The 23,007-nt window shown below is 37.8% G+C and overlaps 1 protein-coding gene across 2 annotated transcripts in view; it reads right to left on the reverse strand.

The window, feature by feature from the left end:
• MCMBP (minichromosome maintenance complex binding protein) overlaps positions 1-23,007 on the reverse strand; it is a 63,600-nt gene that overhangs the window by 25,396 nt on the left and 15,197 nt on the right. For both annotated transcript variants that reach the window (XM_082601718.1, XM_082601717.1), the window contains exons 2-8: positions 16,482-16,567; positions 15,727-15,867; positions 15,553-15,594; positions 10,294-10,395; positions 4,651-4,795; positions 1,837-1,988; positions 8-108 (exon numbers count right to left, since the gene is read on the reverse strand). In XM_082601718.1, the coding sequence (XP_082457844.1) occupies positions 8-108; positions 1,837-1,988; positions 4,651-4,795; positions 10,294-10,395; positions 15,553-15,594; positions 15,727-15,867; positions 16,482-16,567 (769 nt within the window). The remainder of the gene's footprint in view (positions 1-7; positions 109-1,836; positions 1,989-4,650; positions 4,796-10,293; positions 10,396-15,552; positions 15,595-15,726; positions 15,868-16,481; positions 16,568-23,007) is intronic.

Consider the following 23,007-nt stretch of genomic DNA (forward strand, 5'->3'; position numbering starts at 1 on the left):
GACTCACCTTTCATCATTATTCAGTATACTTAGCACGGGATCCACAGACAGTATGCCATATAACTCAAGAACATCATTTACTTTAAAACAATCCCAGTCTTCATAGACCTAACAAGAGGCCACACAAAATCACATTGTTAGGACTAAATAACACCAAAAGAGCATACGATATTAGTCTTAAAGTTAAAGTAATAATAATATCTTAGCATTTTAAATCAGAAAATGAACCTCAAAGCAACTCCTTTATTTGATAAATTGAGATCAAGAGAGGTAAAGCACTTACCTGAAGTCATTCTGCAATGAGCAAATACGTTAACTAAAACATGGGACCTCCTGACTCCTGGCCAATGTCTGTTTCCCTACTACATTCAGAGAAAAGGCTTTCCCCCAAGGATGATGGTCAACTAAAACTAGAAACATGCAGTATCTCAAAATCTATTAAATACATCAAGAGAAGGGAAAAACCCACGATTATTAACTCTGGACTTATTCACAAGCTATGTAGTGTTAGCAGGATTAACACAAACTTAGAATGGCCATGAGGTTTCTCACGGTAAAGAGCCAAACTTTCAAAGCTGTCTATCATGATGGATATTAGAAACTGTCAAAGCCTCCTACTGGTGAGACCTAAGAGAAGCATGGAAGGAAAAACGTGCTAATTCTTGCTCCTGTGCTACATAACTAAAGTGCCATTTAAGTTAAAGCCACAACAACTAAGAACAGAAATTCTCAATGATCATTTCTGAAACTTGTATCACTTGTTCACCTCTCATGATTAAAAAATCAGAATAAGCAGAATAGGGGAACAAACTATTAACAGATTTTTTTCCTTCTACCTTATTTTAAATCTAAGTGAGAAATGGCTTCTGATAAGAAAAGGAAGAATGATGAAAGTAAAGCAGATAGGGACTTCCCTGGTGGTCCACTGGTTAAGAATCCACCTTCCAGTGCAGGGTACGCAGGTTCAATCCCTGGTGCGGGAACTAAGATCCCACATGTGGTGGGGCAACTACGCCTGCGCTGCAACTACATAGCCTGCGTGTCTCAACTAGAGAGAGGCCAGCGCACCGCGACAAAGATGCCACGCAACTAAGACCCGACGTGGCCAATAAATAAATAAATAAATATTAAAAAATAAAGCAGATATTTGTAAGTTAGAAATGATATAGGAAGGAAATAGATATTAATTTAAAAGTTGTTCCACATCTATCTGAAATATCCATTTTTTGTAAACAATGCTGTGGTAGACAAAATAATGTCCCCCCACCACTCCGACCAATATCCACTTCTTAATCGCTGGAATCCTTGAGTATGTTGTTACCTTACATGTAAAAGGAACTTGTATAAATTAAGGACCCTAAGATGGGGAGATTATTCTGGATTGCATGGGTGGGCTCAATGTAATCATACATGTCCTTAAAATTGGAGAATCTCTCCTACCTAAGGTCAGAGGGAAATGTGACTATGAAGAAATGGTCAGAGGGCTGCATTACTGCTGACTTGGAAGATGGAGGAAGGGGCCACGAGCCAAGGAATAATGGCAGCCTCCAAAAGCTGGAAAAGGCAAGAAAACACATTCCCCCCCCGCCCAAAGCCTCCAGAGAGGAACCAGTCCAGCTGTCACCTGAATTTTACCCCCAGTGAGATCCATGTTGGACTTCTGGCCTAAAGCCTGCAAAATGATAAATTTTGTTGTTTTAAGCCACTAAGCTTGTGGTGGTTTGTTATAGCAGCAAGAGAAAACTTGCTAATACAAATGCTAAGAGTTTTCTGTTTTAATTTCTGAGACACTTAACACATCTTTGTCAGCATCAGGTCTATGAAAGATTTTATTACCTTCACGAGGCATGCAGGACCCTTCTCTCCTGGCAGTGGAAAATTCAGATCAAAAGGAGAAGAGAGGTTTAGCAAGTTCAGCTGCTGTCCAGAAGAAGCTTCCGTTTCTAAACGTTTTGGTTCTCCACACCACTGAAGACCACCAACACTCCCTAAATTCAAAGGGACAGCATTGCACGTCGTCATTGCTAAGGCTTCCTGGAGATAAAGAACATTCCTAAACAGCCTTTTGAATTTGATAGAAATGATGCTTCTGAGCTTGCAGACTTCAGGTTGTTACAGTTTTTAAGGAAATAACACATACTAGAAGCCCTTTGACCTATCAAGAGAACAAAGATTATTATGAAGATCCGAAAGTGTAATCACTTTCCCCCTGCAATAAAATGGCAACAAATTCCCCCTCCAATCAAATTTCATGTAAGTAACTTTAAAAGTTAATATTTAACATCGTTACTTGACATCTTTGACCCAAGGAGTACACGGGTCTACTGACAACAAAAACACCTTTGTAGAACATACTTCTTTCTACTTATTAAGTAGAATAAAACCATATAGCAATAAATTCATTTACCAAACATCTATTAATGTCCACTATGTACCAGGAATCAGACTAGCTGCTGGGGATACAAAATATCATTTAAAGATAGCCTCGGGGGCTTCCCTGGTGGCGCAGTGGTTGAGAGTCCGCCTGCCAATGCAGGAGACACGGGTTCGAGCCCTGGTCTGGGAGGATCCCACATGCCGCGGAGCAACTGGGCCCGTGAGCCACAATTACTGAGCCTGTGCGTTTGGAGCCTGTGCTCCGCAACAAGAGAGGCCGCAACAGTGAGAGGCCCGCGCACCGTGATTAAGAGTGGCCCCCACTCGCCGCAGCTAGAGAAAGCCCTTGCACAGAAATGAAGACCCAACACAGCCAAAACTAATTAATTAAAAATAAAAACATAAAGATAATCTCTACCCCTAAAGTAGTCACAGTTTAGGGCTGATAACTACTTAGAATTAAAATATAGCTTCCCATACCACACAATATTGCTCAGCAATAAAAAGGAATAAACTATTGATATAAGCAACAACTTGAATGGATCTCAAGGGAATTTTGCTGAATGAAAAAAGCCAATCTATAAAGTCTATATACTACATGATTCCATTTATGTAACATTCTTAAAATGACAAAATTATAGGGATGAAGAACAAATTAGTGGCTGCCAGGGGGAGGTAGAGAGGCAGGAGAGGTGGGTATGATTATAAAAGGGCAACATGAGAGATCTAGGTAATGAACTCTTCTGTATCCTGACTGTGGTAGTGGTCACATGAATCTACACATGTGATGAAACTGCACAGAACTAAATACATACACATGCACAAAAATAACTGCATGTAAAAATGTGAATTCTGAATAAGGTCTATGGACTATATCAATATCCATTTCCTGGTTATGATATTCTACTATTAATTATGCAAGATGTTGACCCAGATGAAACTGGATCAAGTATATACAGGATCTCTCTTATGTTTTACAACTGCATGTGAATCTACACTTATCTCCAAAACAGCTTAAAATATATATACAGCCTGAAAGATTGCCTAGAAACCAACAAACAAGGTAAACTTTACATAAATAATGCACTCAAATGTATTCAAAAACCCTGAAAAGTATGATATTCAAACAAAAGGGGCAAGAAATAGAAAGAAGCATCAATAGCTTAAATGATAAGAGAATCACTATATGTCTTGGATTCTAATATGTTATTTGTTATGATACACTGTTAATTTTAATAAACATTTGGGATGAGTGGAGAAAAAGAATACTATCACATTTGTATACATTTACTGTAAAACATTCCAATTTTAAAAACATTAAAATATGCCTTAGCATTAAAGAAATACAGTAATATGAACTTATAAAGTAGAATAATATATGATTAAATGAAATTCAGTAGTATATCTTTGTTTACCACTGAGTGTTATATTTGCCCTCTCAACCCATCCTTCACATTCAAATTAACTAGACTAATTTGTTTTTACCTCCTCTGCCTTTAACTTGTCCTTGGATTAAAGATGCTAAAGAAAAATGACTGGACACAAAAGGAGAAATAAAAACAAACTTATCTACCTGCCGTATGAAGGAATTCAGTGCTCCTAATAACTGTGACTGGAGAAATTAATAATGATATACACCAATTTTGAAATTATCTTATTCTCTTAGAAAATTTCAACTTCTGGTCTCCTTGTTTTAATCAGAATTGCATTTTAATTAATTTTAATACATAAACCACTACAAACTTACATAAATAGAACAAACAGAACTGTGACTATTCTAAGGGTTATTTGCTTTAAAGTTTAGGAGTAAGTAATCCAGTACACCACAATTTCACATTTTTCCTCCAATGTTTTCAGTCTTACTAATTAAAGCATCACTATTCCAAAAAGAAAATAAGAAAAGATGTTTCAGATATAAATAAGTCACTTTTAGGGTAGAGTACTTCATATTTCTTAAAAGCTGAGATTAAAAAAAATATGAAGAAAGATCAAAGACCTTTTCCAGCTACCCAAATTGCGACCCTCAACAACTGACAGTAGAGTAGCCACTTCTCACTAAGTGATGCCTAACTGCTCAATTATGAAGCACAGTCTGACCAAAGAGTAACTGTTCAAACTCTCAAAACTGACTATAACTCTGATAAACCTCAAAGCAAAGTTGTCAAATCACTGCCAGCTCCTAAATCTAGAGCTATGTTATACAACAATTAATTGTGAATACGAATCTACTGCAAGAGACCAGAAGTCTACCGAAAGCCCAATGGCACACACTACCTGCTTGCCTGGCACCTGCATGCTGCTCTTTCTGTTTATTCGGCTGTAGGTCCATATCTTCATCATCTTCATAGCTCCTCTTGTGACGACTGGGAGTGTAGGATGTTGAAGGGCTGACTCGAGCTTGGTTTGTATTAACATAGGCGTTAAATGAAAGGTTAAGGAAAGATTTTCATGAACTGGGGAATATCGTTAAGTTACCCTACCTAGGTGACTAATAAAAGACTATTACTTTGGCAGTTTGGTTAAAATAAAAATGTATTTTTAAAAGAAAGTTGATGTGGGCTTCCCTGGTGGCGCAGTGGTTGAGAGTCCGCCTGCCAATGCAGGGGACACGGGTTCGTGCCCCGGTCCGGGAAGATCCCACGTGCCGCGGAGCAGCTGGGCCCGCGAGCCATGGCCGCTGAGCCTGCGCGTCCGGAGCCTGTGCTCCACAACGGGAGAGGCCGCGGCAGTGAGAGGCCCGCGTATCGCCAAAAAAAAAAAGGTTGATGTATACAATAAATAAGCTATAAGGATATATTGTATAGCAGCGGTCCCCAACCTTTTTGGCACCAGGGACCAGCTTCATGGAAGACAACTTTTCCCGGACGGGTGTGTGTGTGTGTATGGGGGGGATGGTTCAGGCGGTAATGAGAGTGATGGGGAGCGGCAAAATGAAGCTTCCCTCACTCGTCTGCCACTCACCTCCTGCTGTGCAGCCCAGTTCCTAACAGGCCACGGCCCAGGGGTTGGGGACCCCTGTTGTATAACACAGGGAATATAGCCAATATTTTATAATAAATATGGAGTATAATCTATCAAAAATTTGAATCATTATGTTGTACACCTGAAATTAAAACACTATTGTAAATCAACCACACCTCAATTTTTTAAAAAACCCCAGAATAGGGGCTTCCCTGGTGGCGCAGTGGTTGAGAGTCCGCCTGCCAATGCAGGATACACAGGTTCGAGCCCTGGTCTGGGAAGATCCCACATGCCATGGAGCAGCTGGCCCCGTGAGCCACAATTACTGAGCCTGCGCGTCTGGAGCCTGTGCTCCGCAACAAGAGAGGCCGCGATAGTGAGAGGCCCGCGCACCGCGATGAGGAGTGGCCCCCACTTGCCACAACCAGAGAAAGCTCTCGCACAGAAACGAAGACCCAACACAGCCATTAAAAAAAAAACACAAAAAAAAAACCCTCAATAGGTTACCAGAGTAATTCAAGGTAAACTACAAATAAAGGATAACTGAGACAGTACCCAATTAAAAAAAAAAAAAAACCCAGAATAACAAAAATTTCTTTTCAATAAAAGAAGGCTGAACTTCCAGTTTGGGTCATAAGAATTAACTGCTCAAACTTATGCCCCCTACCTTGCTGTAAAGAACTGTAAAACTGATCTCCCAAGGCAACAGAAATAAAAGCAAAAATAAACATATGGGACCTAATCAAACTTAAAGCTTTCACACAGAAAAGGAACTATAAATAAAACGAAAAGACAACCTACGGACTGGGAGAAAATATTTGCAAAAGATGAGACCTACAAGGGCTTAATTTCCAAAATATACAAACAGCTCATACAACTCAATAAGAAAAAAACAACCCAATCAAAAAACGGGCAGAAGATCTAAACAAACACTTCTCCAAAGACAGAATTAAGAAGGCCAAGAGGCACATGAGAAGATGCTCAACATCGCTAATTATTAGAGAAATGCAAGTCAAAACTACAATGAGGTATAATCACTTCACACTGGTCAGAATGGCCATCATCAAAAAGTCTACAAATAGTGCTTGCTTCGGCAGCACATATACTAAAAAAAGTCTACAAACAACAAATGCTGGAGAGGGTGTGGAGAAAAGGGAACCCTCCTACACTGTTGGTGGGAATGTAAACTGGTGCAGCCCCTATGGAAAACAGAATGGAGGCTCCTTAAAAAACTAAAAATAGAGTTACCATTATGATCCAGCAATCTCACTCCTGGGCATATATACAGAAAAGATAAAAGCTCTACTTTGAAAAGATACATGCATCCCAATGTTCAAAGCAGCACTAGCTACAATAAACAAGACATGGAAGCAACCTAAGTGTCCATCAACAGATGAATGGATAAAGATGTGGTGTGTATACACATACATACACACACACACAAACACACACACTGGGATATTACTCAGCCATAAAAAAGAATGAAATAATGCCATCTGCAGCAACATGGATGGACACAGAGATTATCATATTAAGTGAAGTAAGTCGGACAGAGAAAGACAAATACATGATATCACTTATATGTGAGATATAAAAGAGTAGTACAAATGAACTTAGTTATAAAATAGAAACAGACTCACAGACATAGAAAACAAACTCATGGTTACCAAAGGCAAAGGGTAGGGGCTGGATGGGGAAGGATAAATTGGGAGTATGGGACTGACAGATGCACACTTACCATATATAAAATAGATAAATGACAAGAACTTACTGCTTAGCACACGGAAATATATTCAAGGTCTTGAAATAAACTATAATGGAAAAGAATCCTTAAAAAAGAATACAGATATACATATGTATAACTGAATCACTTTGTTGTATACCTGAAACTAACACAATATTGTAAATCAACTATACTTCAATTAAAAAAACAAAAAACCTGTGAAACTGGACAAAAGGCATGAAGCAACTGTTTTCATTCTTTGGACAACAAAGAACATAAGGTTATGATCCCTGAATGAGAAGAAACACCACAGGTAAACTCCACATTCTCCCCAGCTCTCTCAGGGGCATTATCCAAATTGCAGCAAAGAGAAGTGGAGGTTCTGCTCTTGCTGGTAGAGAAAACAGAGCACACAGCTCAGGGCTACGGAAGCAACTGGAATTTGCAGAACAGTTAGAGAGGAAGTAGCTTCAGATAGAGCCCTAGGAGAGAACAGCTGCTGCTTGGTTGGGAGCTTAGCAGAGATTCTGGAAGTTGTACAATACTAGAACTGGACCCTGCTGAGAATCACGAGCACTTAGGTGAGACCCGGAAATAGCACATCTCGCAAGTAAGAACTACATCCTACACTGTAAGTGCCACTCATACTTACCTTAACAAATCCCAAAACCGAGCCTTGACAAGATCAAAGCGGTCCACTTAAAGTACCTGCCTGCCAGGACAAAATTCAACATTTTCGAAGACAAAAGTACACTTTCAACAGTGTTGTATGTCAGCATAACTAATCATAACACATGATTAATTATGTGAAGAAGAAGGAAAGCATGGCCTATAAGCAGGGTTAAAAACAGTATCAATAGAAAAAAAACAACAACCCAGAGACAACCTGGATATTGGAATTAGCAGACAAGGGCTAAAAAGCAATTCCCAAATTTACAATTTTAAAAGGAAAGATGAGGACTATCATCAGAAAAATGGAAACAAAGAAAAAGAAACAAATGAAAAAATCTAGAACTAAAAAATAAAATGGAAAAAAACCCTCAATCACCTGAGAACAATAATAATTAGTCTACAATCATGTGATTTGAGCCCCAGAAAATGAGAAAAAGATGAGACTGGGACAGAAAAATATTTGAAGAAATAATGGCTGAAATCTTCTGAAAAATATCAACCCACAGATCTAAAAGCTCAATAAAACCCAAGCAAGATAAACACAAAAAACCCAGACATGGACACATCATAGTCAAGCTGCTGAAAACCACAGAGAATATTAGAAGCAGCCAGAGGAAAATTAAAGACCCATTACATACAGGTGACAATGATAAAAATGACAGCTATCCTTTTATCAAAAAACAATTGAGGCCAGAAGACAATGGAACAATATCATTAAAGTGTTGAAGATGGGAGATACCTGTCAATCAAGCATTCTATAACCACTGGGAGAAAAAAAAAAGGGTTCTACAACCACTGAAAATATCCTTCAAAAATAAAGGTGAGGGACCTCCTTAGCAGTCCAGTGGTTAAGACTCCATGCTCCCAATGCAGGGGGCACGTAGATCCCTGGTCAGGGAACTAAGATCCGGAATGCTGCACAATGCAGCACACCCCACACCCCCCCCACACACACACCCCAAAAGGGTGAAATTAAGACATTTTCAGTTGAAAAAAAGCTGAGAAAATTTATCACCAACGGATCAGTACTTTAAAAAAAAGGCTCAGTGATATGATTCCAGACAAGAACAAAGACAAAAAGAGATAGAAATGATAAATATTTTTGCAACATAAAAGATGTAATTTTCCCCCTTATTTCTAAATTTATGTAGGAGACAACTGTTTAAAAGATCAATAGAAGTATATTGTAGTGAGGCTCAAGGATCAAAGAAGAAATCACAAAGGAAATTAGAAAATATTTTGAACTGAATGAGAGTAAAAACAAGTCAAAATTTGTGGGATCCAACTAAAGCAGTGATTAGAGCGAATTTTATGGCCTTAAATGTTAATATTAGAAAAGGAAGATATGAAATGATCTGCACACTAACCTTAAGGTTTTAAAAAAAATTAAAACCATTACTAAAAATGAAGGAAATAAGAGCAAACATCAATGAAATAGAAAACAAAAAATTAAAGTAAAAAGTTGATCCTCTGACAAACCCCTAGCAATACTAATCAAGGATAAAAGAGAAAAATAAATTAACATTTTGGAAATGAAAGGAGATCATTGTTAGATATCCCTTAGACATTAAAAGGAAAATAAGGAAATACTATGAAAGTTTTATGTCAATAAATTCAAGAACTGTGATTCAATGATTGGGAAACATTCCTTGAGAGATACACAAATTTATCACAACCGACACAAAGTATCTGTTAAAAAACTGATTTAGTAAGTTAAAATCTCACCAAAAAACGCCTGGCCTCAAACTGGAAACAACCCAAATGTTCATCAATTGGATATTATATAAATAAATACCATCAGCAATAAAATGGAATGAACTATGGATACACATGGATGAATCTCAAATGCATTATGCTGAATAAAAGATATCAGACACAAAAGACTATATGTTATATGATTCCATTTGTATGACATTCAACAATAGGTAAAATTAAGCTATAGTGAAAGAAATCAGAGCAGTCGTGGGGAGGAGGTGGTGATGGGAAAAAGGCACAAAGTTCTTTACTTCGATGGGTGTGCAAATTACAGGTGTATGCATTTATCCAAACCACTTAAGTATACCTTTAAAATCCGTGCATTTCAGTATGTGAACTATGCCTAAAGAAATTAGTAACTAAAAAAAATAAAAATGAGAATGAGATGTCTCCACAATCTCTCAAAAGAACAAACGTTGTTTTCTCTTAATAAAATTAGAACGAGTTCTAATTTAAAACCAGTTTTTTTACTTAATGATTGTGCAACTCTCTTTTTCAGTCCCTTTAAATCCACCTCAATCTTTTAAACAGTTTTTCACTAGCAGAATGCACCATAATTTTATCATTTCTCAGTGATGAATACTGAAGCTTGTTTTATAGATTTTCTTGTTTAGGACAAAGGAAACACATTTTATAAAAATAAAGCCAAGCACTATAAATGAAGAATAATTTTCTTTTCCAGCTACCTTCACTGAGGTAAAAAGACTAAGTTTAAAAGAAAAAATCAAAATATGAATTGTGGTCTCTTCAATTAAGAAAATAATCAGTAACCATTCAACACATAAGAAGGTTCAGATAAAGGATATTTCTTTCACCCACGTGGATTCTCCAGGCACTGGAACACAATAGAAAGTCTGTCTTTCCAAAGTGGTAGTTCGTGGAGAGTTTAAATCAACTTCTTGCTGAGGCTGTGACGTATACAAAATTTTATCTTATTAAAAAAATTTATTACAAAAACTTTAAAAATTAGCAACCATATTTCCATGTTATTTATAAAACCACAGTAAATACTTTCATATTAAGAGTTAATTAACAAGCAACTACTAAATCCAAACTATCATTTTTGAAAAACAGACATACAACATTTCAAATGCAATAATCAATATAGTACCTTCCTTCAAATCCAAATATACAGCACCCTACGTTACAAAATTAAACCCCTTTGAATATTAACCAGAGTGAGGCCTCCCAGAGGTCCTCATTTCAGCACCAACACCGGCTCTATCCAACTGCCTGCAAACTCCAGGGCTGGATGTCTCAGGCCAAACAACCAGTAAGACAAGAATACAGCACCACCCATCAAAAAGAGAAAAAAAAGAAAGAAACAACAAAAAAATATGTTAAAGACAAAGGAGCAAGGTAAAAACCTAAAGACCAAATAAATGAAGACGAAATAGGCAACCTACCTGAAAAAGAATTCAGAGCTATGATAGTAAAGATTATCCAAAATCTCGGAAACAGAATGGAGAAAATACAAGAAACATTTAACAAGGATCTAGAAGAAATGAAGAGCAAACAAACAGTGATGAACAACATAATTACTGAAATTAAAAATACTCTACAAGGAATCAATAGCAGAATAACTGAGGGAGAAGAACGAATAAGTGAGCTAGAAGAAAAAATGGTGGAAATAACTGCCAGGGAGCAGAATAAAGAAAAAAGAATGAAAAGAATTGAGGACAGGGCTTCCCTGGTGGCGCAGTGCTTGAGAGTCCGCCTGCCAATGCAGGGGACGCGGGTTCGTGCCCTGGTCCAGGAGGATCCCACATGCCGCGGAGCGGCTGGAACCGTGGGCCATGGCTGCTGGGCCCGCGCATCCAGAGCCTGTGCTCCGCAACAGGAGAGGCCACAACAGTGAGAGGCCAGCGTACCACAAAAAAAAAAAAAAAAAAAAGAATAGATGAAAATCTCAGCGACCTCTGGGACAACATTAAACGCACCAACATTCTAATTATAGGGGTCCCAGAAGAAGAGAAAAAGAAAGGGACTGAGAAAATATTTGAAGAGATTACAGTCGACAACTTCCCTAACATGGGAAAGGAAATAGTCAATCAAGTCCAGAAAGCACAGAGAGTACCATACAGGATAAACCCAAAGAGACACACCGAGGCACATATTAATGAAACTATCAAAAATTAAATACAAAGAAAAAATATTAAGATCAGCAAAGGAAAAGCAACAAATAACATACAAGGAAATCCCCATAAAGTTAACAGTTGATTTTTCAGCAGAAACTCTGCAGACCAGAAGGGAGCGACAGGACACATTTAAAGTGATTAAAGGGAAAAACCTACAATCAAGAATACTCAACCCGGCAAGGATCTCATTCAGATTCGATGGAGAAATGAAAACCTTTACAGATAAGCAAACGTTAAGAGAATTCAGCACCACCAAAGCAGCTTTACAACAAATGCTAAAGGAACTTCTCCAGGCAGGAAACACAAGAAGGAAAAGACATGCAAAAACAAACCCAAGGAACAGGATAGAAAGCCCAGAGATAGAGAAACCCACACACATACTGTCACCTTATTTTTGATAAAGGAGGCAAGAATATACAGTGGAGAAAAGACAGCCTCTTCAATAAGTGGTGCTGGGAAAAATGGACAGCTACGTGTAAAAGAATGAAATTAGGGGCTTCCCTGGTGGCGCAGTGGTTGAGAGTCCACCTGCCGATGCAGGGGACATGGGTTCGGGCCCCAGTCTGGGAAGATCCCACATGCCGCGGAGCGGCTAGGCCCGTGAGCCATGGCCACTGAGCCTGTGCGTCCAGAACCTGTGCTCTGCAACGGGAGAGGCCACAACAGTGAGAGGCCCGCATACCTCAAAAAAAAAAAAAAAAAAAAGGAAAAATGAAATTAGAGCACTCCCTAACACCATACAAAAAAATAAACTCAAAATGGATTAAAGACCTAAATGTTAAGGCCAGACACTATAAAACTCTTAGAGGAAAACATAGGCAGAACACACTATGACATAAATCACAGCAAGATCCTTTTCGGCCCACCTCCTAGAAAAATGGAAATAAAACCAAAAGTAAACAAATGGGACCTAATGACACTTAAAAGCTTTTGCACAGCAAAGGAAACCATGAACAAGATGAAAAGACAACCCTCAGAAGGGGAGAAAATATTTGCAAACGAAGCAACTGACAAACGATTAATCTCCAAAATTTACAAGCATCTCATACAGCTCAATATCAAAAAAACAAACAACCCAATCCAAAAATGGGCAGAAGACCTAAATAGACATTTCTCCAAAGAAGACATACAGATTACCAACAAACACGTGAAAGGATGCTCAACATCACTAATCATTAGAGATATGCAAATCAAAACTACAATGAGGTATCACCTCACACCCATCAGAATGGCCATCATCAAAAAATCTACAAACAATAAATGCTGGAGAGGCTGTGGAGAAAAGAGAACCCTCCTTGCACTGTTGGTGGGAATGTAAATTGATACAGCCACTATGGAGAACAGTAGGGAGGGTCCTTAGAAAACTAAAAATAGAACTACCATGTGACCCAGCAATCCCACTACTGGGCATATACCCTGAGAAAACCGTAATTCAAAAAGAGTCATGTACCACAATGTTCATTGCAGCTCTATTTACAATAGCCAGGACATGGAAGCAACCTAAATGTCCATCGACAGATGAATGGATAAAGAAAATGTGGCACATATATACAATGGAATATTACTCAGCCATAAAAAGAAATGAAACTGAGTTACTTGTAGTGAGGTGGATGGACCTAGAGTCTGTCATACAGAGTGAAGTAAGTCAGAAAGAAAAAAACAAATACTGTATGCTAACACATATATATGGAATCTAAAAAAAAAAAAAAAGTTTCTGATGAACCTAGGTGCAGGACAGGAATAAAGACACAGAAGTAGAGAATGAACTTGAGGACACGGGGAGGGAAAAGGGTAAGCTGGGACGAAGTGAGAGAGTAACATTGACATATATACACTACCAAATGTAAAACAGATAGCTAGTGGGAAGCAGCTGCATAGCACAGGGCGATCAGCTTGGTGCTTTGCCACCACCTAGAGGGGTGGGATAAGGAGGGTGGGAGGGAGGCTCAAGAGGGAGGAGATATGGGGATATACGTATGCATATAGCTGATTCACTTTTTTATACAGCAGAAACTAACACAACATTGTAAAGCAATTATACTCCAATAAAGATGTTAAAGAAAAAATGAAAAAAAAATTAACTCCCTTTAAATAAACATGTTATTTTATTAAATTTTTTCAAAGACAGCGCTCATGGTAATCCCACTGTCTCTCTCATAGAAAGCTATCAGAATTAGCCCATTAAATAGGAATTTAGTGAAATATTCATTACGAGGTAGCTCTGAGATGAGATTTAAAAGTCAGATATTATTCCTTAGAAAAGGCATATTCTCTATTTCAAATATACTTAGAGATAAGAGGCAGAGAGGACCCAAGATGTAATATTGAAAAAATTATTTCAACAAACACATACTACTTTTAGAGTACCAAAAAAATCCCTTAAAAGTAAATAAAATCTATATTCTGTTTTTTAAGAGAAAAAGAAAGAAAGAAAAGAAACAAAGAAAGAATCCCAGAGATATCAATTGAGCCTGAGATAATATATATAAGCTAAGTTTTTTCTGTGTCTTTCTTTCCAGGGCCAAAGCTCCCTTTTCCTGGTACGGTGCTTTTGCTTACGACTCTTTAGCAACATGGTACAAAATAAAAGCTCTTTGCCTTTGGGAGTGTCACAGATAGACAGTCTCACCTATTTCATTTTCCCATTTCCAGAGGCTGAGATTATTGAGCTATAGAGACACTGTATTATTGTGTACTAGGGGAAAAAATGTGTATTAGTTTATTAGCCTAATATGGCTTAGGGACCCTCAGACAAGGGATGCAGGAAACCTAAAGTTGATTCATTAGACTTGCATAATGGTGCATGCTATGGGGCACCCTAAAGGAAAAAGACATGGGAGAGCTGGAGGCCATCATGTGTAAGATTAAACGAATCCATCATTCGTGAGTCCGTTACTCTAAATAAGTATAGGAAGTTATCGTTTTTTCTTTATAGCAACCTTCCAAATTAGGGCTTTTCTTCCATACAGATCAGCCCGCTGGGCTAAAACACTTATTCAACAGGAACAATTTCTACTGTGAATTAACAGGCTGGGATTAGGGTTTATAAATCAACCTCTTGAGGTTTGGGTAAGCAGGAGTCAGACTCCCAGAATGTAAAAAGCCCTAAATAACCTGATTAAACTAAGATTCTGGACTGCAAAGCAGAAATCTAATAAATCCAGAATGGAGGTAACTACTGAGGCTCACCTTTCTACTGGGGTCATGCCTCAGCACCTGCCTGGTCAATCCCCACCTGTGATACTTGTTTTCTTTCTAACAATTGAAAATTACCACCTGTGTTTCAATAGTACCACATGAAAAACACAAAAAGCAAAATATGAGAGATATTTTTAGTTAATATATTTTGACATGCTGGTAATCTTCTTCTACTATTAAACCAGAAATAAGTTTTAAACTTTCCCCAGTTACAATGCCAGTCATGTTGAACAGGTGTCTGAATGAAATTAAGTTTAATTCTGCATGTTGTTCTACTATCAGAAAAGCAATACCAAAGAAAATGCAGATATACTGTGGTTCCTCTAATTGCTTTTCTAGTAAGTTTCTATCTCAAAACTACCCATTTTACAACTATAATTATATCCAGGATTCTGTCTTCTTCCCTTTCCCATTACTGATATGTAAGAGAGTTTCTATTACTTCCTTTTATCAAAGAAAGCTTAAGTTTACTTTTTTCCTCCCAGGAAAAGAGGGCAGGATTTAATCAAATTTAATTAAGCACGTGTAAAGCCCTAAATTAATCTTCTTTCATTTCTCTTCTACTTTTCATTTTAAAAGAACTTATCATAACCTGTAATTTTAAAAAGCAAGTACATAGATATTAGGAAAAGAAAGGAATTAATTTTATCATTTACAATATTCCACCTTCTAAGAGATTTTTAGATCAAATAAAAATCATATCAGAGAATATATTTTAAGTATACATACCCCACACTCTGCTACATCTCTATATTTTCCAAAATGAAGAACCTATAACCCAAAGCAAAAAAAATAGCAGTATTATATCAATCTATCAGAATCAAAATCACCATAAACAACACAAGGACAAAATTAACACTACTAATTGTAAACAGTAAGTTTCATGAAAAAAGCAATACGTACACGTGCTTTTGTGTTTCGGTTAACAGTTTCATAAACTCCCATGTAAAATTCAGGGTCAAACATATCCTGAATCATGCAGCGGAACTTCACAAAACTGTTAGGTTTCAAATAATGAAGGGGAACTTCATTCAATGATGGTACCTTTAACGAAAACAAACAATCAAGTCAAAATATTCTGTGTATAAAACATTAAGCACATACACATAGACATATATATCCAGACTCAAACCGCAATTCCCACACACACACACACACACAAAATCAAGGGAGCCAAATGATCTCAATGGTTAATACAACACAATTGCTAAACAAAAGTACTTCCTGTGTTCTTGCAAGTTTGTGTGATGACATTTGACTATAATGTAAAAGGATGCTTTCCTTCATAACACTTTCCAATTAGCAGAAAGGCATTTGCTTTGTTGAGCTCTTCTCTTAAAACTCGTACATGTCAACTCTTTTAAAATGAAGGTAATAAAACAAAAGATAATCCAAGCTCTCACAACTACCCATTTTTTTCATGGTCAATTACTGCCACCTAGAGGTGCCAATATAGAAGCACTTATTTGCTTGAATTTAAGTTTAAGTTGCAGAAGAGACCGAAACCTTTTAATACATGTGCACTTAAAGCAGAGGGCAGTGAACAGTAATTTATATATACATTTAAACGGTATGTGGATTACGGCTCTACTGTGAGAAACTGCAAGTCTGCCCAACCCTCGCCACCCCCCTGCCCCCCCCAATAGCAATGAGCTCACCCATTTAGGAGCATTATTTTCCTTCAGCTTTTCCTTAAAATACTCAATCACTTTCTTCTCCCAGCCAGGATTAACTCCATTTTGAGCTGAAAGAAAAATATACTGTTCAAAGCTGAAGGTACAATCTATAATAATAGACAACGTTCACACATTAGTTTAGTGTGCACCTTATTGGAAGCACTGAACAAGACACCAGAAGCTGCCCTGTTGGAGAGTTGGATATTACAATCAGGGCGAGGCTGACCCCCTGCAGGCTCTCAGGAGCTAAAAATCTCCTGAGAACACCCACAGAATGAGATACGAGGCTCCCTAGACAAAGCAAAACAGGAACCATCATTTGAAAAGCAGACTGATCTTTGAAAACATTTTTATACAGATTTAAAAATTTTTTTACAATTACCCTGAAGTGAAGAGCAGAGAGTGGTGGTGTGTTTTTTTTTTAAGTTTTTATTTGGGAATAATTTCAAACTTTCATAAAGTCACAGTGAAAAATATGTCACAATGATAATTACAAAGAACACCTGTAACCTTGCCCCATTTACTTTATTTGCTTGCTCTCTCTCCCACATATTTTTCTGACTCACCTGAGATTACATTACACACATCATTTATTTTTACCTTTAAGTAGTTCATTGTGTTTCCTAAGAATAAGGAGATTATCTTATATAACCACAGTACTTGTTATCAATCTCAGGAAATTCAAAATTGATACAGTACTTTTTATCTAATCTACCATCCATATTCCAACTTGTCATTTGACCCAACACTATCCTTTATTGCACTTTTTCCACTTCAGTACAGGACCCAGTCTAGAATCACATACTGCTTTTAGCTATCGAGTTTTTTTAATCTCCTTTATTCTGGAACAGTTCCTCAATCTTTATCTTTTATGACACTGACACTGCAGAATACAAACCCTTTATAAAAAAATAGAAATCTCCTCACTGGATCTGTCTGACGTTTCCTTATGAGTAGATTGCAGTTACGTGTTACCAGTCAGAGTGCTACATAAGGATGCTGTGCCCTTGTAGGTACATCATTTAGAGACAAGATGTCCATTTTCCCTCATTGATGACGTTAATTTTCATCACCCACAGTGACAGCCAATTTCTCCACTGTAGTTACTTTCTTCCCCTTACAACTAATAAGCAATCTACAGGAGATACCTCAGATAATTTTCATGAAACGTGCACCGCTCCCAAGAATCAGCATCCATTTTATGCTTCTTGCAATGATGATTGCAAAATCAGAGAAAGGTGTTTTTAATGTCATGTTAAAGAAAACCAGACTTTGAAAAAATTATGGGAATTGGTCAAGACCAAAGACTGAATCATCAACAGAATTAGGAATATATGTTTTCATGAACTAGAACTACCTAACCATAGCTGGTCAGTACTTCCACCATCACACAGGTACCATACTCATCACACAGGTGCTATGGAGATGTGGCGTAAAGGAATTTTGTCTATATTTGTTGTGGAGCTGGTTCCGTTAGAAATACTCATAAAATCCTGCTAACACCATGCTGCAGCAGAGATTCCAAATGTTTTCACTTAACTGAGCAAAGGACAGTTCTTAAAAAGAACTCATGGAGGTGGAAAACGAGGAAGTGATTCTGATGTGCAATGAGGGTTAAATCTACTACTAGTAAACTAGTCCTCAAAGCTTGGTTCCCAGATTAGCAGTATTAGCACCACCTGAGTGGTTGTTAGAAAGGCAAATTCTTCAGCCCATCCCAGACCCACTGAATCAGAGACTCGAGGTGAAGCCTAGTGATTCATGCTTTAAAATACCTTCGAGGTGATTCTGATGCACACTGACATCTGAGAACCACTACTCTACTAGATACATGCCAATAAATGATTATTGAATTGGACGGTGGGGGGAGGGGACCAGAATGGGTATTTTTGCTTCTAGTCCAAATGGATGTTTAAAGAAAAGACCTACATGTGGCCATGACTGCGAACACCACTATGCTGACTGCATTTGTGTAAGAAACTTGAATAGACCACATCACAGGTGATGAAGCTACATCAAAGAGTGATTGGGAAGCAGTAAGTTACTTCTAAGTAACTTACATGTATACAAAATGTTCTTAAGTAAAGGCCAGCTTACAAATATCTGGTACTGCTGGACAGTTAAAGGACTGCAATAGATAATTCCAAAATTATCAAGAGTACAATAACTGGGCTTCCCTGGTAGCGCAGTGGTTGAGAATCTGCCTGCTAATGCAGGGGACATGGGTTCGAGCCCTGGTCTGAGAGGATCCCACATGCCGTGGAGCAACTAGGCCTGTGAGCCACAACTACTGAGCCTGCACGTCTGGAGCTTGTGCTCCGCAACAAGAAAGGCCGCGACAGTGACAGGCCCGCGCACCGCGATGAAGAGTGGCCCCTGCTTGCCACACTAGAGAAAGCCCTCGCACAGAAACGAAGACCCAACACAGCCAAAATAAATTAATTAATAAACTCCCACCCCCAACATCTTCTTTAAAAAGAAAAAAAAAGAGTACAATAACTATCCATTATTTATTAAGCTTACTGTGTGCCCAGCACTCTGCCAGGTGCTATCAGGATACTTAGAATTGAAGGAACGTAGAGCTAAGATAAGCTATGGATAGAATAACAGGCAAAAGCAAAGAAGAGAAACTAACGTAGGTCAAAAAAATCTCAGTGAGGGCTTCTGAAGGAGGTGTTTGAGCCAGGCCTGGGAAGAAGGGTAGAACTGAAACATGTTGAGGTATGAGGGATGGGCACATTCCAGACGTAGAGCACGCTGGGGGTAAACCAAGGACAAGGATGGACACTACCAGAAATTCAAATACATGGAGCACAAAGTGCCTGGAAAAGAATAAAGCTACTGAACAAAAGGAAGAGGAGGCCAAAACACATCCCAGAATTTTCAATGCCAGGCTACAGATCTGCTCTCTATTCACAAACAATTCACCTTTACATTTCCAGGGTCTAGCAAGGGCCTGGGACATAGCTATCGGAGTTAGAGAAATAAACATTAAATAAGTACAATGTAGAGAAAATAGGTTGTTTCGCAAGACTAGCATCCATTTCCCCTTTTTCTAGTGACAGTGCCTCTATTTGAGGGAGGAACCACAGCACCGTCACTCCCAGCCCAAGGGTGGACCTGACCTAGACCTCACAGTGGTTCTGATGATCAGTTTAGGGATGCATCAATCAAAGACAATCCTGGGAATAAGGCTTAGTAGCTGGGTTCAACATTATAGGTTATAATCCCGCAGCTGCATGTGACCACAGTGACCAAGGTCTGTCTGAAAACTAAGCCATCCCAGAGGAAAGTGGAGTAAAAAGGCTGATTTCTGTAGACACAGTCTGAAGTATTTGGCTGTAATTGAGCCTGACATTAACCCTCTCAGGAACTGTTACCTGAGACAACGTATTCATCGTCTCTGGTTTAAGTAGAATCGAGTTGGGCCATTTGCAACCAAGAGACCTGCTGAGCACACACATATCACTCTATTCTATTTCCCAAGAATTCCTGGCCATCTGAATGTGGGCACCAGTGCACTCAATCCTGCCATAGTTTAAGCGGTCAAGGGAACTGAGGAACAAAAAATATATACGCTTTCACACTCTCACCAACAGCTATGAGGGTTCTATATAACCTCACCAACACTTGGTCTTGTCAATCTTTTTAATCCTAGTCATTGTGCTGGGTATGCAGTAATATTTCACTGGGGTTTGAATATGCATTTCCCTAAGGACTAGTGATGTACACCTTTTCATATGTTTATTGACCATTCTAATAAATCCTTTTGTGAGGTGCCTACTTATTAATTTTGCCCATCTTTTAAAAAAATGATTTTGTTGGGAATTCCCTGGCAGTCCAGTGGTTGGGACCCCACGCTCTCACTGCCAATGGCCAGGGTTCACTCCCTGGTTGGGGAACTAAAATCCCACAATCCATGCAGCACAGCCCCCTAAAAAAAAAAAAGATTTTGTTGTGGCATCAATGATTTGTACAAATTTTGTGTATTCTGGATGCAAGTCTTTTGTCAGATATATGTAGGGCAAGTATTTTCTCCTAATCTGTAGTTTGCTTTTTGACATTCTTAATGGTGTCTTTTGATGAGAAGTTTTCAATTTTGACGTAAGTCCAACTTTTCCATTTTTTCTTTTATGTTTACTGACCCCAAGGTCATGAAGATATTCTCCTGTTTTTCACTTTTAAGTCTGTAATCCATATCAAATTAATGTTTTTGATTATAGTGTGACATAGACATCAAGGCTCATTTTTTTCCAAAAAGATATCCATTTGTTCCAGCATTATTTAATTAAACAACTTTCTAGCCATAAATTGCTTTGGCAAACAGAGTAACAATTAACTGCCACACATCTACCAAAGAGAAAATATGCAAAAAATAACCACTCACTAAACATATGCCACAAACCCATGGTCAAAGACAGGAACTTCACTCATACACTGCCAATCTTTCCTGCTATAGAATTAGCAAACTATCATAGTTCCAAGTCCATCGGTGATGAGAAATAGATGTTGTGGCTGGGGGAAACTCTCCTGGTTGGTCCTCAGCAGCAATAAATGATATTTTTTTAAATAAATAAACAAATAAATAAATTGCTTTGGCACTACTGTCAATCTAAGCTCATTGTATTTACATTAATGTACTTCTAGATTTTCTGTTATGTTACACTGATCTAGTTGTCTATCCTTATGCCAATACCATACTGCTTTAATCACTATAGCTTGATAGTTAGTCTTAAAATCAGGTAGATATGTTCTTCATCTTTGTCTTCAAGTCTGTCTTGATTATTCTAGATCCTCAAGTTTTCTAAATAATTTTGAGGAACAACTTGTCGACTTTTATGTAAAGCCTGCTGAAATTTTGATTAGGTTTATATTGCAGAGTATAGATTTGAGGAGAACTGACATCTTAACAATATCGAGTCTTCCAAGCTATGAACTCTCCCATGGGAGAGACCATAAGGAAACCTATGCATAAATTCCAAGAGACTCCATCTGTCTTTTCCCCTTATGATCCAGATGTGTATCCTTACCATGTTGCTTTAATAAATCTTAGCCAGGAGTACAACTACATACTGAGTCATATATGTCACTTTAGTGAATCTCCAAACATAGGGGTGGTTTTGGAACCCCCAACACATTAAGTGTATCAATAGTTCATTTCTTTTTATTGCTGAGTAATATTCCACTGTTCAGCTGAACTACAATTTGTTTCTCCATTCACCCACTGAAGGACATTTAGATTGTCTCCAACTTTTGATGACTATAAATAAAACCATTATAAACACTTGTATGCAAGATTTTGTGTGAACATAAGCTTTCATTTCTCTAGGGGAAAAACCTAAGAATGCCACAGCTAGGTATATATATATATATGTATGTGTGTATGTGTACACACATACATATATATATATATTATATACGACTAACATTTTAAGATTCTGCTTATTTCCCAGAGTGGCTGTACCATTTTGCATTCCCACCAGCAAGGTATAAGAGATTCAGCTGTTTGCATCCTTACCACTACCTGGTATTGTCAAAATTTTAAAAAAAATTTTAGCTCTACCAGTAGTTGTGATATCCCATTATGCTTGAAATTTGCATTTCCCTAGTGACTAATGATACTGAATTCTTTTCATGTGGCTATTTGCCATCTTTATATCCTCTCTGGTGAAGTGTCCATTCAAATCTACTTAAATCTTTTGCCCCTTTTTAAACTGGCTTAATAATCATTACATTTTCCTTATATATTCTAGATATGTCCTTTATCTGATATATGATTTTCAGGTATATTTTCTCAGCCTTTCATTTGCCTAAAAATGCTTTTGCAAAACAAAAGTTTTTAATTTTGATGAAGCCCAATTTATCAAATTTTTGTTTTTATGCATTGTGTCTTTGGAATTATGTCTAAGAACTCATAGCCAAACCCTGGGTCATGAAGATGTTCTCTTTATTTCTAAAAGTTTAACAGTTTAAGGTTTTACACTGAGATCTATGACCCATTTTGAGTTTGTTTTTGTATAAGGCATGAGATTTAGGTTGCAAGTAATATTTCTGCATTTAAATGTCTAACTGTTCCAATATCTTAGTTGAAAATAATCTTATTTTTCCATTGAATTGCCTTTTGTATATTTGTCAAAAGACAATTAGGGCAACAATAATGTGCCTTAAAAACATGCTAAGTGGAATAATACAGACAAAAAAGACAAATACTGTGTCCACTTATATGAAGTACCTAGAATAAGCAAATGCATAGAGACAAAAAGTAAAACTGAGGTTCCAGGTGGGCAATGGAGGGGAGAGTGGACCTGAGAGGAGGGAACTCCATTTTATCTTGAGTGCGTCTAGATAGTAGGTGGCTGTAGACAGAATAATGCACCCCCCACACACAAAGATGTCCACATTCTAATCCCCAGAACCTGTGAATATATTGTTACATGGCAAAAGGGAATTTAGGTGGAGCTGACCTTAAAACAGGGAGATTATCTGGGGGGATCCAAGGTAGTTACAA

The sequence above is a fragment of the Mesoplodon mirus genome (assembly GCF_964341445.2).
Source record: "Mesoplodon mirus genome assembly, chromosome: 2".
NCBI classification, from domain to species: domain Eukaryota; kingdom Metazoa; phylum Chordata; class Mammalia; order Artiodactyla; family Ziphiidae; genus Mesoplodon; species Mesoplodon mirus.